At 45.9% G+C, this 13,767-nt stretch overlaps 2 protein-coding genes across 3 annotated transcripts; one reads left to right on the top strand and one right to left on the bottom strand.

The window, feature by feature from the left end:
- The first annotated feature begins 1,030 nt into the window (after positions 1-1,030).
- Positions 1,031-5,384, top strand: gcdhb (glutaryl-CoA dehydrogenase b). 2 transcript variants are annotated; one of them, XM_020108951.2, is made up of 12 exons: positions 1,031-1,170; positions 1,967-2,082; positions 2,161-2,193; positions 2,305-2,445; positions 2,573-2,635; positions 2,841-3,011; positions 3,146-3,275; positions 3,736-3,952; positions 4,057-4,160; positions 4,251-4,376; positions 4,496-4,656; positions 4,766-5,384. In XM_020108951.2, the coding sequence occupies exons 1-12, from the start codon at positions 1,073-1,075 to the stop codon at positions 4,837-4,839; spliced, it is 1,434 nt and encodes a 477-aa protein (XP_019964510.2). In that variant the 5' UTR covers positions 1,031-1,072; the 3' UTR covers positions 4,840-5,384. The 2 variants fall into 2 exon arrangements, with proteins under 2 accessions (XP_019964510.2, XP_019964511.1); XM_020108952.2 differs by lacking the exon at positions 1,031-1,170 and adding an exon at positions 1,386-1,527.
- A 3,448-nt stretch (positions 5,385-8,832) lies between these two features.
- farsa (phenylalanyl-tRNA synthetase subunit alpha) lies at positions 8,833-12,990 on the bottom strand. Its single transcript, XM_020108077.2, has 13 exons — positions 12,804-12,990; positions 12,557-12,694; positions 12,208-12,306; positions 11,983-12,101; positions 11,723-11,815; positions 10,795-10,923; positions 10,596-10,711; positions 10,402-10,486; positions 10,228-10,327; positions 9,942-10,110; positions 9,686-9,763; positions 9,446-9,560; positions 8,833-9,274 (listed from the first exon to the last, which is right to left on the bottom strand). Exons 1-13 carry the CDS (start codon positions 12,948-12,950, stop codon positions 9,169-9,171), a joined length of 1,494 nt encoding a protein of 497 aa, XP_019963636.2. The 5' UTR covers positions 12,951-12,990; the 3' UTR covers positions 8,833-9,168.
- Positions 12,991-13,767: the final 777 nt, after the last annotated feature.

Here is a 13,767-nt window from a genome sequence, read left to right as displayed (position 1 = left end):
TCATTCATAATTCAGCTCACAGGCCAAACTCTGCCTGGTCTGACTCTGCACTCACAAGCTGCACAGGAGGCTGCAACGTCTACTTCACTGTACTCCACTGATGTTCAGGATCATATGAGGAAGTATCATATCGAACATCCACATGTGTTTCTATTCATGAGACTGTGTGAATTCTCTACACAACAATTTAAAAAGATGTTGCTCAAATATTCAAGTAAAGGCATAAAGTAAAAATGTTGAAGCAGCACAAACTTACTGACTAACAGTTATGTTATTTTGTTGGCTATTGATTAATGACTTATTGATTTGTTATGTGGTGGCCATTAATTATGAGAATGACATCTGTTCTTACTTTATGTTATTTATATGAAAAGAGCAGGTTAATATAAGATTTTACTTCCTCCTGCTGCTTTTCTCGTTCATGGAGTACAAGTGTATTGTTTTGTTGTTTACATTCACACTTATCTGTGTCAGATTGTCTGAGTCTTCGAAACCTCACAGAAACTTATTACAACACCTGACACAAGCAAGCACAATCCGACATTTTAATTCTGTGGTGTTGTTGGTGTTGGTAAAGATGTTTTAAGCAGAGTGTGAAAGATGTGGATCTCTAACAAGCAGGGAGTGTTTTATAAAATCAACTATTTGACTTCTTTACCTGGTTGATTTTAGAGGAGGACCCAGTTTTATTAAACCTTTAGGTTCCTGAAGTCAAGTAATCAGAGTATGTTTGTTATTCAACACAGGAGTGTTGAGGAACTGTCTGAACTTATTTTGAAGGTTAGTGTAAACTGTCTTCTGCTGATACTTTTATTCTGGGAACTCCTCCAGCGTTCACGCCCCTGCCAAAGAGCCAATCAGGATCCTTCCCTGCGGCGGAAGTGTCCTTAAAAGGCCGCGATGCTCATCGATGATTGGTTCAGAATAAAGAATAACTTGTATTTTATTCACACATATAAAAATAAAATTATAAATAAATATAAAAATAAATTAATAAAAATCCGTTTGAAAAATATTCCATCACTGGCAGGGGCTCGGCGATGACGCGACACTCAACGTGGCACATGATTGGATGCTCGGGGCGCTGTGCGTGATGACGTCATGTTTTGGTATACCGTGGAGCAGCAGCGAAGTGTCAACAGAGGACAACGGTGGAGCCGCGCGTCACAGGTTCGAGAGCCGCACACACACACACACACCTGAGGTTTCTGCTGTTTCACACTCCACACGTTTCATTTACGACACAGTCGTACAAAAGTTACGCGGTTAATATGTCGTAACTACGCCCCCACCCCCCCCTTGTGGGAGCTAGCGCTGTTAGCCACGGTGGAGTCTACCTGAGTTAGCCTAGCCTAGCTTAGCTTAGCCGAGGCTGGGAGCTTCGACAGGTTCCTCCAGCAGACGGTGAAGCTGAGGGAGAAAGTTCTTCAGACGTGTTTCTAACTCATGTTTCTGGCCACGATGGAGAATCAGAGGATGGATCGATGTCAACACAGAATCTGAAACAAACACGTGTGAATAAAACAGGTGAAGACAGAAGGTTGAGGACAGCGAAGCGTGTTCGTTAAGTTTAGTTCTGTAAATCATTAAGTCAGCTTCTTTGAATGGTGTCAAATGAAATGTAGATTTAGGAACTAACAGATGATGTGTTGGTCTGCAGCTTCTCATTTTATATAATTATCTACTTCATGTTCTGAGACAGATTTAAACACTGGAGGAATTAAAGCAATAACACAAACAGCGTCCGGCTAAAAGCAACATAACAATAAAAACAATAGAATAAAGCACTTGAACGTTTCGTCGAAGGCCGCTTCATGTGGAAATGTGTTGTGTAAAGTGTTTTAACAGAGGATACTGTGCAATGAGCGTGTGACCAGGTCACATTTACATGGCGGCTGAGAGAACTGTGGAGGAGCCCTGTGAATAGAGAGTTGCAGTAATCTAAGTTGTAATTTTTATTTCTCAGACTTATTCCCATCATGGCAATGAGAAGCGCTGTGAGTCGTCTCTTGGTCAGCACTCAGAGATGTGTCATCCTCTCCTCCTCCAGAGCTCAGACAACTGCAGCGTCTGTCAGACAAGGTGAGTGCAACAACAACAGGCAGTGTTTTGTTCTGGGTCGTTTTATTCCCTTATTTGTTCTCATCTGTATTTTCACAGATGCAGAGAAGATTGAGCTCAAGTCTAAAGCACGTAAGTGATAAATGTTTAAACTAGATTTTGGAGTTTAGTCTCAGCAGGACGTGTTTCAAACTCGTTTTTTTTAGAGTTTTTTGAATTGTTCCCATTCTAAATGTCTGACAGCGAAGGTCCAGTTTAACTGGCGTGACAGCTTGGACCTGGAGGGTCAGCTGACGGAAGAGGAGATCATGATCAGGGACTCCTTCCGAACCTACTGCCAAGAGAAACTCATGCCTCGCATCCTGATGGCAAACAGAAATGAAGGTGAGATACTCAGTGATATTTAATCAGTGCAGCAGTCCAACCTCTTTGTCAGTGTGTGAACATGCTCTAGGTTAAAATAAAGAAACACGGTTTGCTGTAACTTCCTTGTTGTGTCCTTTTCTTTCAGTTTTCCACAGAGACATCGTGTCTGAGATGGGAGAGATGGGCGTCCTGGGCCCAACCATTAAAGGTCAGTCTGAGCATGTCTGTTTGCTCCGTCACTTCACATTAACTGCATTAATGAACGTATCATTTGGAGGACACGAACAGAATGAGCAGCAGCTGTTTATTCTGGATCTCTATGGTCTCACAAACAAATGACTCTTTGAATGGACTTTGTTCACTTCACTTGTGTCTGTTTGTTTTTGACTCCTCTCCCTGCGTCTGATTTAAAGGTTATGGCTGTGCTGGGACGAGCTATGTGGCCTATGGTTTGATAGCCAGAGAAGTGGAGCGAGTGGACAGTGGCTATCGCTCAGTCATGAGCGTGCAGTCGTCGCTGGTCATGCACCCCATTTATGCCTACGGCACTGAGGAGCAGAAAGAGAAGTACCTCCCCAAGCTGGGTAAGAGGCGGAAATGACTACAACCAAATTTGTCTGTAAAAGAATTTAGATTCTGTTGTGATGAGCGGCTGAGCTTCTGGGTTAGTCCTGTGTGAGTTGTTACCATCCCCCCCCGGTCTCTCTGTCGCTCCCAGCTCGTGGAGAGATCCTGGGTTGCTTCGGCTTGACGGAGCCGAACCACGGCAGTGACCCCGGCGGCATGGAAACCAGAGCCAAATACAATCCGTCCAGTAGCTCCTACTCTCTCACCGGCTCAAAGACCTGGTGAGTCGGGTGAAATGATGTAAATACTGGCCTCTCATTGGACGGTCGGGTTTGTTTACACTGTTCTGAGTTTATACTGCAGCAGGTCACAAAGTAAATGATCTGAAAACTGCAACAAACACCAGCGACCTTTCTTTGACTCTTTACTACATCATGGTATGTATTTTATATTTCTGTTTAAAGGTTGAAAGGTTTCTGTTGTGGCACTGGACATGATATGTCCTTAGTTGTCCACATGGTGGAGCTCTTCACACTTAAACTTGCACACACATACCAGGTTTATATATTTTGAGGAGTCTATTCATTCTGTTTTCACTCAGTTTTATAACTTCTTAAAACTAGATAAGTCTGTTTGAAAGGTGTAAGACACGTCAACACTTACAGACAAATCATTTCAGTACATCAGGGTTCCTCACCAGTGCGTACGATAACTTGTCCCTCACGTTCCCTTTACCTCCAGGATCACCAACTCCCCCGTGGCAGACGTCGCTGTGGTCTGGGCCAAATGCGACGATGGGAAGGTCCGTGGCTTCATCTTGGAGCGCGGGATGAAAGGCTTCTCCACGCCGAAGATCGAGGGAAAGTTCTCCCTGAGAGCCTCGGCCACCGGTATGATCGTCATGGACGAGGTGGAGGTTCCTGAGGAGAACCTGCTTCCCAAAGTGTCCGGCCTTGGGGTGAGTGGAGTCAAAGCGCTGTGAATGTGGTATTACAAAGAAAACTTTAACACACTCAAAATTGTACACAGGAATAACCGTCACACTCCTTTTGTTGCTTCCAGGGTCCTTTTGGCTGCTTGAACAACGCCCGGTATGGCATCGCGTGGGGGGCGCTGGGTGCTGCAGAGTTCTGTTTCCATGCAGCTCGTCAGTACACGCTCGACAGGTCAGGACTGGCCGAGGACAATTTGTCGACTTGTCGCGTTCGAGTTCAATCCACTCGATGAAATCTGTGTGATGTCTCTCTCCAAACCAGAATCCAGTTTGGCGTGCCGCTGGCAAGGAATCAGCTGATGCAGAAGAAAATGGCCGACATGCTGACGGAGATAACCATCGGCCTCCAGTCGTGTCTGCAGCTGGGAAGACTCATCGATGAGAAAAAGTAATTTCATCGTTTCAATGAGGCGTATGAGACACGGTATTGGGGCAACTGTACAACCACGTCCTGCCCTGTGCGCTCCCAGTTAAAACCGGTTGCATATGTATATTATTTGTTAACAGAGCGGCCCCAGAGATGATATCCATGCTCAAGAGGAACAGCTGTGGTAAAGCCCTGGACATCGCCAGACAGGCCAGAGACATGCTGGGAGGAAACGGCATTTCAGACGAATACCACGTCATCCGCCACGTCTTGAACCTGGAGGCTGTCAACACATATGAAGGTGAGGAGGAGCAGACTGCTGCACAAGGAATTTATTCCTCTGTCGGGTCATCAATCATTTTATAATTCAGATTCATATAAAGATGGGTTCTCTCCTCTGTCGTCCTCAGGCACTCACGATATCCACGCGCTGATCCTGGGCAGAGTCATCACCGGACTCCAATCCTTCACTGTGGACAAATAAACACTAACTCTAGATCGACAGGACTCTACTGTCAGAAACGTAACCCGCACATCGACTCTGTAATGAGACACAAGCAGTTTTCCGTTAGTTTTGATCAAGTGTCCTCTGTATAATGGTAATGGGGTTTTCTTTCCCTCAGGTTTGGGACATATATGCATTGAGTGCTTTTATTTTTAAAAAGAAAGAAAAGCTATTTTTCTATATCGGTCACAACAGTGTTTTCCAAATCCTTGTTTCACACTCGGTTTGTTTGGACTTCATCATCGTTCACTGTAGTGACGTACGAAAACTGAATCAGGTCAAGATCAGAGATTTGCTGATGATGAATGCAAAGTTAATACTCTAATCGGATTTGAAATAAGCTGGTAGGTTTTTTTGTTTGGTATTTGATCCAATTATTTAAACCAGTCTCTGTGTAGTTTGTCGATCTAATGGTTCTGATGGTTGCACTTTACAGGATGAAACACTAAGATAACATTGCATGGTTTGCCAGAGGTCGGAAGTTCCTCAGTGCTTTATATAAATAAAAGTTATTTAAGTGTCAACTTTCAAGCCTGCTGTTATTTCATCCCGAGAATCTCACAGTGTGCAACTCAACCACAGTCGACATTTACATCTGTGAGCTGCCGTGTTGCCGTCAGCCGAGGATTTCCCTGTACGTCCTTTCATTCTGTGGCAGTTTGACCTCTGATAGTCTTCACGCTCCTCCGCCGTCGCCCTTAAATTCAATCAAGCTGCAAATTCCACACTCATACATATAAGTTCCCTAAATAGATCCAAGAATTATCCCATTTCATAATAATGCAAAGAAAGTGAAAATAAATTCCTGAATCTTCACACAATCGATCAATCTCCCCCCCAGAAGTGAGCGGGTTCTTCCTTCCCTGATACCGACCCTTCCACCAAGTGCTTACATCATGAAATTGCTTTTTCCACTTTTGACCACTGGCCTTTCATGTGGATGTGACTCACTGAGACAAATCACCCCCGAAATGGACGGAGTGTTCCGTGTCAGGGAGGACGGAGACGTAAGGCTGCCGGTGTCCGCCATGACTCTCACACACCCAGATGACAAGGAGGCTTTACGCTCAAGCTGTCAAAATGCAACACATTCTAATTTATATGGGATTTAATCGTCAAAAGTCGATTTTTAACCCAACAGCTAAGAACATATTTGTGTTGTATGTGAGGCAGTGCTGTGGTGTGGGTGTGTTGGCCTCACCACAGAGCGACACACCTTACATCAGGCCCAAAGAACCTGGATCAGCACAAATAGCTCCGTGCACTTCGCAGAGGTCTCGATTGATTCCCCACGAGGAGACTTCTCAGTAACTCCAGGGAATTAAGGGAAGAGCGACGCCGGCGTGTAAGCTTGTTTTAAGCAGAGGCTTGTCAGAGGCGGTTAGTGGAGAGAGAGAGGGGGAGAGAGAGGGAGGGGAGGTGGAATCTGGCACTGGACAACCCTTCAGCACTTCAGCACCAAGGACAGAGCAGGAGACATAAAGAACCTGGAGCTTCATTCTCACGTTCAGCCGCTGAATCAGGTTTGAGGTTTAAATAGTTTGAAATGATTCTACTGTTTTATTTGATCCTCACATGTTTCACAGCTTCTGTTTTCTCTGCAGAATCTGAGTTTCCCTGCTCCTGCGTGTGAGAGAGACGTGTCCCCGTCATGTCTGGAGGAGAGTCTGGTTTATAGTCGTCCTCATCATGAATGGTTATAATTTCCCCGGGCTGAACTCCACTGATGAAGGACAGGCGTACCCGTACTCATCGTCACTGGACGACCCTCTGTACAGGCAGTACAAGCCTGTGGTGAAGGACCTCATCCCTCTGCCCAAGGCGGTGCTGTATCTGCTCATGGCGGCGCTGGTGGTGGTTGGAGTCGCCTACGCCATCGTTGGACATCTCATCAAGGATCTGGCCATCGACATAGCAGGTAGGACATGTGTTGATTATCAGATTTTCACTTTAATTATTCATTTAAACTAAGAAATGCTTCAGCTCCTTCACAGAGCAGAGGGACGAGTAGATCATAACTTGATCGAACTGTCTGAACGTCTCTGTTAGTTGTGGCGTTAAACCTATAACCCCCCCCCCCCCCCTCTTGTAGACTGCCTGCTGGGTCCTCCTGGTGATGAAGACAAGGAGAAAGAAAACAACGACTCCCACCGCATGGCCTCGAGCCACGCTCCCCCCGCACATCCCTTCGCCCACAATGCCTTTCACGTGTGGGACCAGGACGACGTGGTCATCTCGCTGCCCCATGAAGTAGACGCCCAGAGCAGCCCGCTGCTGATGGCTGCCATTCCCTACATCCCCTCTTTCTTCCCGCACTCCCACAGCCCGACCAGTCACAGCTCCCTGCCGTTCTCCGGGAGCCCCGGGCCGAGCAGGGAGAGCGGCCTCCCCAGGGAGTTCTGACTTCAGCAAGGTGTGATCATGAACCGTCTCGACGCCCAGTTACAAAGTGATAAGAGGTCGACAAACACAGTCAACGAGGATGAAGCGTTTGGGAAACGTGGCTGTGGGGAGACGTCCTTTAAACCGTGTGTAGAAACTCTCCTCTCGTCTCACAGCAACTTTCATTTCGACTCGTTTCTCAAAGCGTCCAGACTGTTGTCTCCCTCTCACACAACAAATCAGCAGAAGAGCAAACACCATGAGGACGTCCCAAGGACGGGGAGGATTAGTGGAGAAGATCACTGGGCATCGTCTCTGTGCCTGAGCCTCAGTGAGAAGCTGCTCTACATGTGTCGTGGCAACAGAGTGACTTGTTTCTTTGTGCAAACACCGAGGAGCTGCAGCTGCTACACGTTCTGGCTGAGTTGACTTTTGTTCGTTCCAGCAGGATGAGATTGAAAGATTCCACCTGCTGTTCCAAAATAATCCACCTGAGCACCAGGAGATTACACATGAAGCCACTCAGAGACCAGAGATCACAGGTTTGTGTCTTTTTTTTTTCCCCTCCAGTTGAGTCAAACTTCAAGATGTGATGGAAAGAAGCTGGAGATCAACAAAGCTGTTTTCAGCCGACCTGCTGTCCGTCTCACAAACTCCACTAAAATGTTATTTCAAGACACTGAGGGATTAGCTTAAGACGAAGACTTAACGGAGTTCCAGCAATTCTACATGTACACAACACAACGTAATCCTGCAGCCTTCATCGCAGGTGTCACATGCACTCATGGATCCCCCGTCTGCTGTGTCCAGGCCTGTCAGCGCAGATTACAGAACATGAGAGGAAGTGGCGTCCCAGGAAAGTGATTTCCTCATTTTAACACCAGCTGCTATTTTGAGACTTCAACCAGAACTCAGTCTTCAGATGACTCATGTGGTAACGAAGCTGCTTTTACAGAAATGTCATTAATAGAAATTCATCTCTCAAACACAAAGAATTGCACGATTGGTGCACAACAGCTTTTTCTGACATTTTCAGATTTTCATTTATTCACAACTTCGGTCTGAGCAGCGTCACGTGATCCGATGCTGCAGCCGAAGTGAAGTCGACGCCTGAACTTTGAACTTTAAAGTGACTGTACTCGCATTTAATACAACAAAATAAAATCCAAACTTTCTATGTGTAAATCTGTATTTGTGTAAATCATCCCACTTCAAACACACGGACGTTATCTGAGGAAATCAAGGACAATGATGAGAAACAGTTTCCTGAGACAACAACAACAACCTGTTGACGCCAGCTGATGGTTCACAGGCTGTTTGTTTAAGAGGTGATCAAGGTCAAATGTAATCCCAGATCTTTGGAATTAAACAGAAGCCAAACTGTTGAATCACATCTAAACTCTTCACTGGATTATTGTTCATCACAGACACAAAGCTTCAGCACAACATGGTTATAAAAATATCCCGTCATCGATAAATGACCACGACAGCTGAGCACAATCCTGCTGCGTCCGTCACGTGAGAGACAAACTCAGGACGTCTCCACAGTTCAGGTCTGAAAACATTATTACAAGAAACACAAAAGTCAGATTTGCAAAAAAACTCTTCATTTAATGTTTGTCACATTGCAAAAGGTTTTTTAGTTTTCTCCCTGTACAAGTAGAAACTTAGCGACTTTATACGAGTAACGACGTCTCAGGACTCAAAGTTTCTGCAAAGCAGCAGAGAGCCGAGCATCGCGTCCACACAAAGTCCGATCCTACGTGTTGAAGCCCTTTGCAGACGAGTCTGCAGAAAACCGAGCCCCTCCGTGTGTTGGATGAAGAACAGGAGGAGTGAGAGTCAGACACGAGATGTCTCAAGAAGGTAGAAGATAAAGTCTGTCCGTCCAAAGGTTAAATATCTCAATAAGAGTTTGGGCGTCGCTCAGGAGTCCAGACGACATATGGGGCCGTCGTAGACCATCTGTAGGTTCACCTTGTGTCCCACCAGCTCTCTGATGTTGTTGATGCCGTATTTGATCATGGTGGGTCTGCAGGAGAGAGAAGACCCAGTGAGCAGCAGCACAGCAACATGTCTGCGTTACATCTCTCCAGGTCTCACTAGAGTCCCGCCGCTCATATTCACGTTAACGACATTCAAACACACGCAGGTCGGCTGTGATCTCTTTGATCAGTTTGTTTTCAGGTTTGTGTGCGTTCACCTCTCCAGCGACAGCCCCCAGGCGATGACAGACACATCCTCTGGAAGTCCCATGGGCAGCAGCATCTCTGGTCTGAACACCCCCGAGTTCCCCACCTCCACCCACTTCTTCAGTCCTGAACGTACAGAATGACAAGAGATGAAACCGGAGGAACGACCAGACCCACAAAGCACAACCGCCAATCAAACAAACACAGACACGGCTACTTCCTCGTTTGGAAGAAAGAAAATATATTTGTACCTTCGTGGTAGCTGAACACCTCCATGCTGGGCTCTGTGTACGGGTTGTAGGCAGGTTTGAAGCGTAGTTTGGTAATTCCTGAAAAAAAGAAAAAATACAAAACGAGATATAAAAATCATTCAAACTCGTCATGTGGACAAAACACTGAGGAGAAAATGTGGTTAGCGTCATGCTTTGGTTAAACAGTTTACAGGAAAACGTGGCTTCGTGCATTTGCATCTTTTATTTCGTCACAACCACCAGAATGTATCCTGACCCAGTTTGGTGAAGAACTGGTGCAGGATGCCCATGAGGTCTCCCAGTGTGAGTCCGTAGTCTGCGACCACGCCCTCGATCTGGTGGAACTCAGCCAGGTGGGTGGCGTCCAACGTCTCATTCCTGAACACCCGGTCGATGGAGAAATACTTGACGGGGGTGAACTTCTCCTGGTTTCACATGCGGGTGAGGGAGAAAGAGCTTCGTGGTTAATGAAGACACAGATACAGTAAATGAACCGTGTCCAAAGTAGTTCACAAACATCTATAAATGTTTGTGCACCTCACCTGCTGTGCCAGTTTGTACAACATGCGTGCACTGACTGCTGTAGTGTGAGTACGGAGGAGGTTCTTCTGAGCCTCCTCTATCTTCCAGTCGTATTTGTACCTGAAACAAAAGGACGTCGATCGAGCCGTCGTTGGTTTTGTTGACCTTATTTGTTTTGCGAGCGTGTGACTCACCCTTGTGAACCAAAGCCTCCCTCTGAGTGGACCTTCTTCACCCGCTCCAGGTAATCCTGCGGGAACTCGTGGGCGAGCGCTGGGTCTGAAAAATGATCCCCGTGGTGAATGATCAACTTCACAGTGAATATCTCACATGTAAAAGACAAACTCCAGAATATATTTATCTCTCACACACACAGCCTCTGTCTTACCGGACAGGAAGAAGGTGTCGTGCTGGTCTCTGGCCGGATGCTGCTGCGGCTGAAACAGGGAGTCAAAGTTCCAGAACGAGCTTTCTATGAAGTTGTTGGTCGGCATCTCGGTGAAGCTGCAGAAAAACAGAGTTCATTTATTGTGTTTAAGAACGTGTGTGTGTGTGTGTGTGTGTCTTCGTTATTTACAGGGACTCACCCCATCTCCAGGAAGATTTGTCTGAACTGTGTTCGAACCTTCATCAGCGGGTGCAGGTGGCCACAGTCCGGGGCGACGCCCATGGCATCAAAGTTGTAGGGTTTAAATTTCTTCTCTTTCCAGTTGCCTCTGTGACGAGAGAAGAAAAAAAGACAGAGTCGTGTCAGGAGCGTGGATCTGCAGGAGGAAGGGGACGACCTCCAGCTCTGACCTCGAATCCTGTTTTTCCCACAATCAAAAGTAATATTATGTAATAATTCACCTAAATCTGCTCAGATATTATTTCATGTTAACTGGAGCTTTTTCCATCATGTTAATACCTCGTACGAGCCGCATCACTTATTTATTTATCTATTTATTCATAAGCCTCCCACAGATACAAAATGTGGAGTATTTAAATGTCTTTACATGAAAATAAAGTTTCCTTTGAGATTCAAATCTGATCTTATTCTGTGAAGAAGAGTCACAAGAGGATTTCCAGAAATCCAGAACAATTTAAAAACATAAGATTTTATCCATAACTGTCACATAAGCTAGAAAATCCTACTTTCTTTGTCCCATGTGAGACAAACAGCAGCACAGGAAGTAATGCAACATGGACATCCTTTGGGACAATGGGGGTCGTAAGTCTCAAACTTTATTTCCGGGTGTCGTGGAGCTGAAGAGTTTGAATTAAATCACAGCCTTTGTTTCTGTAGCACTGATTTAAATCATCTTCTTGGTCCCTATGATTGTGTCCTGCCCTGCCTTTAGGACAAAGTCCTCATCTTTGGACTCGTCCCCTTTATAAGGGCAGAGGTTTCTCTGTGTCCTCTGTTTGAGACCTTTCCCACTGTCACTGACAGACAGAGGACGGCAAACAGGACACGTTCTCCGGCTGTGTTCAGGTTCACGCACGTTAACGTGACTGAGTAGAAAGTGGACTCACGTGGCGATCATCTCCGGTGTGAGCTCCGTCTCCTGTTTGGTGAGAGTCGTGCTGAAGGAGCTTCCTTTGGTGATCCAATAAGTCTTCACCGTCCTGAACGTAAAATAAAAATGACTTCTAACAACACAAACACTCGTAACTTTAATAATAATAATGAGTCAAGCTGAGTGAGCTCCTAATTAAAGGCCCCACAACAAACCCTCTGCTGCCACCTACTGCCAGACAAAGCTACAGGACGTGTGGAGGCCTCAGACACTTACACCTCAGAGAGCAGCTTTCTCTTCTTCAGCTCATTCTTCTCCTTCTCCTCCAGCTGAGAGCCGAGGCCGCTCTGCACCAGCAGCAGCTTCTCCCTCACCTGGTCGTCGATTTTCTCCACCTGAAGACCGCGGCGCCACAAAACAAAAAGAAACACTTGCAACTTACTGAAGCGACAAGCGACAACTCAGGGACACGACAGCAGGTTGTTATGCAGGAACACGTACACTTGTGAAAATCCTCGGGCCGCCCTCGTGTGCCTTGTCCACTCTGATCCACTTGTTGGACATGGCCTTGCTGAAGCCGATCTTCCCAAAGGACAGTTTCTACACGGGGACAGAGAAGCAGAAGTTCACCAGCGTCACTCATTAGATCTGATCACTGCTGCTCCACAGACAGAAGGTTCTTGGTTTGTATCATCTGTGTGTGTGTGTGTGTGTGTGTGTGTGTGGTTAATTGGAGACTCTTAATTGATCCCAGGTGTGACTGGATGTCGTCACCTCCTGTGTTTCTACATTAGCCTCGTTAGCTCGCCGGATGAAGTGGCGGAGCCGGACCTCCACCTGCTGCCCTCACCATGAGCTCACTCTGGGCCAGCCCCTCCGGCGGGATGGAGCCGAACACCCGGGCTTCGTGGCTGCCGTGCCGGGCTGTGTCCGCGCCCTCCTCGGTGAGCTCCCAGTGTTTGGAGGAGCGCTGCTCCGCGGAGATGAGCTGCAACAAACCGGAGCGACATTAAACCCGAGTGTCAGGATCAAACCTCCATGTTGCATCATGTTGACATAGCCGGGACTTCCGCTGCCTCTCACGCCGGGAAACTCACGTCGCCAGCGGCCTGCAGACTCTTCACGGCTCCGACGATGACCTGGTGGTCGACCCCGAGGCTGGCGGCCACTTCCAGGCTCTCCACGCCGCCGTCCGCCTTCTCTACGAGCCGCAGGAGCGTCTCCACCGCGCCGGTGTCCGCCATGTTGGATCTCTGCGTGGCCGAGGAGCGAGCGGAAGTGGCGTCACTTTAAGAAAGGCCGAATATGCTCAAATAAGGGGGCGTGAACAATTCCCTGCTGAAAAGTGAGGAAACGAATTACCGTAATTACCAATGTTCACTCATGATGTTTAAAAATAATAATAGTAATAAATACATAAATACAATTTTGACAACGTTACAATTGATATTATTAATTTTGCTTTTCATTCTTTTTCTGCTTTTCATTCATTAACCGCACAAACCAAAAGCCACTTTTAGAAACTCAAACAAATGTAACTGTGTACAGTCACTGCTGTTTACAACACTGTCTGCACTGTTATATTCTTAATCCTGTTTTTATCTGCCATATTTATATTTATACTGTAATTCTGTTAATACTGCCATATTTATATTCCACCGGTAATTCTGTTTATATTCATACCATTCTCTGTTCATCCAGCCATATCTGCCATATTTATACTCTTTATATGGTCTAGATTTGCCACTGCCTGTTTATATCTTCTAATTACTTATATTTTATATTTTATGTTTAATGCTGTTTGCACCGGGGATTAAAAGGAAATGCTATTTCAACTCTCTGTATGTCCTGCACATATGGCATTACTGATAATAAACTTGACTTGACTTTTGGCTAAATTGTGGTTTATTATTAATTGTAAAGCACTCTTTTTAATACTTTAAAACATTTAAAATAATTACTTAGACTATAAATAGAAACATAAATAATACATTTTCATCACTGCCTGTATTTTGCTTTGCCTCTGAGAACATGAAAAATTAATATTAATCTTGCATTAAT

Source organism: Paralichthys olivaceus, chromosome 5 (assembly GCF_024713975.1).
Source record: "Paralichthys olivaceus isolate ysfri-2021 chromosome 5, ASM2471397v2, whole genome shotgun sequence".
Classification (NCBI taxonomy): Eukaryota; Metazoa; Chordata; class Actinopteri; order Pleuronectiformes; family Paralichthyidae; genus Paralichthys; species Paralichthys olivaceus.
The sequence above is the reverse complement of the archived record's forward strand: the minus strand, read 5'-3'. Positions and strand labels throughout refer to the sequence as shown.

What these genes read in the sequence shown, in the direction of transcription:
- gcdhb (XM_020108951.2), top strand. Translation starts at nt 1,073, where the DNA reads ATGCTCGGGGCGCTGTGCGTGATGACGTCATGTTTTGGTATACCGTGG. An exon ending in CCAAAGTGTCCGGCCTTGGG is followed by an intron (nt 3,953 to 4,056) that starts GTGAGTGGAGTC and finishes TGTTGCTTCCAG; the next exon opens with GGTCCTTTTGGCTGCTTGAA. An exon ending in GGCTGTCAACACATATGAAG is followed by an intron (nt 4,657 to 4,765) that starts GTGAGGAGGAGC and finishes TGTCGTCCTCAG; the next exon opens with GCACTCACGATATCCACGCG.
- farsa (XM_020108077.2), bottom strand. Translation starts at nt 12,950, where the DNA reads ATGGCGGACACCGGCGCGGTGGAGACGCTCCTGCGGCTCGTAGAGAAG. An exon ending in GTCTGCAGGCCGCTGGCGAC is followed by an intron (nt 12,695 to 12,803) that starts GTGAGTTTCCCG and finishes GGTTTGTTGCAG; the next exon opens with CTCATCTCCGCGGAGCAGCG. An exon ending in CAAATCTTCCTGGAGATGGG is followed by an intron (nt 10,712 to 10,794) that starts GTGAGTCCCTGT and finishes GTTTTTCTGCAG; the next exon opens with CTTCACCGAGATGCCGACCA.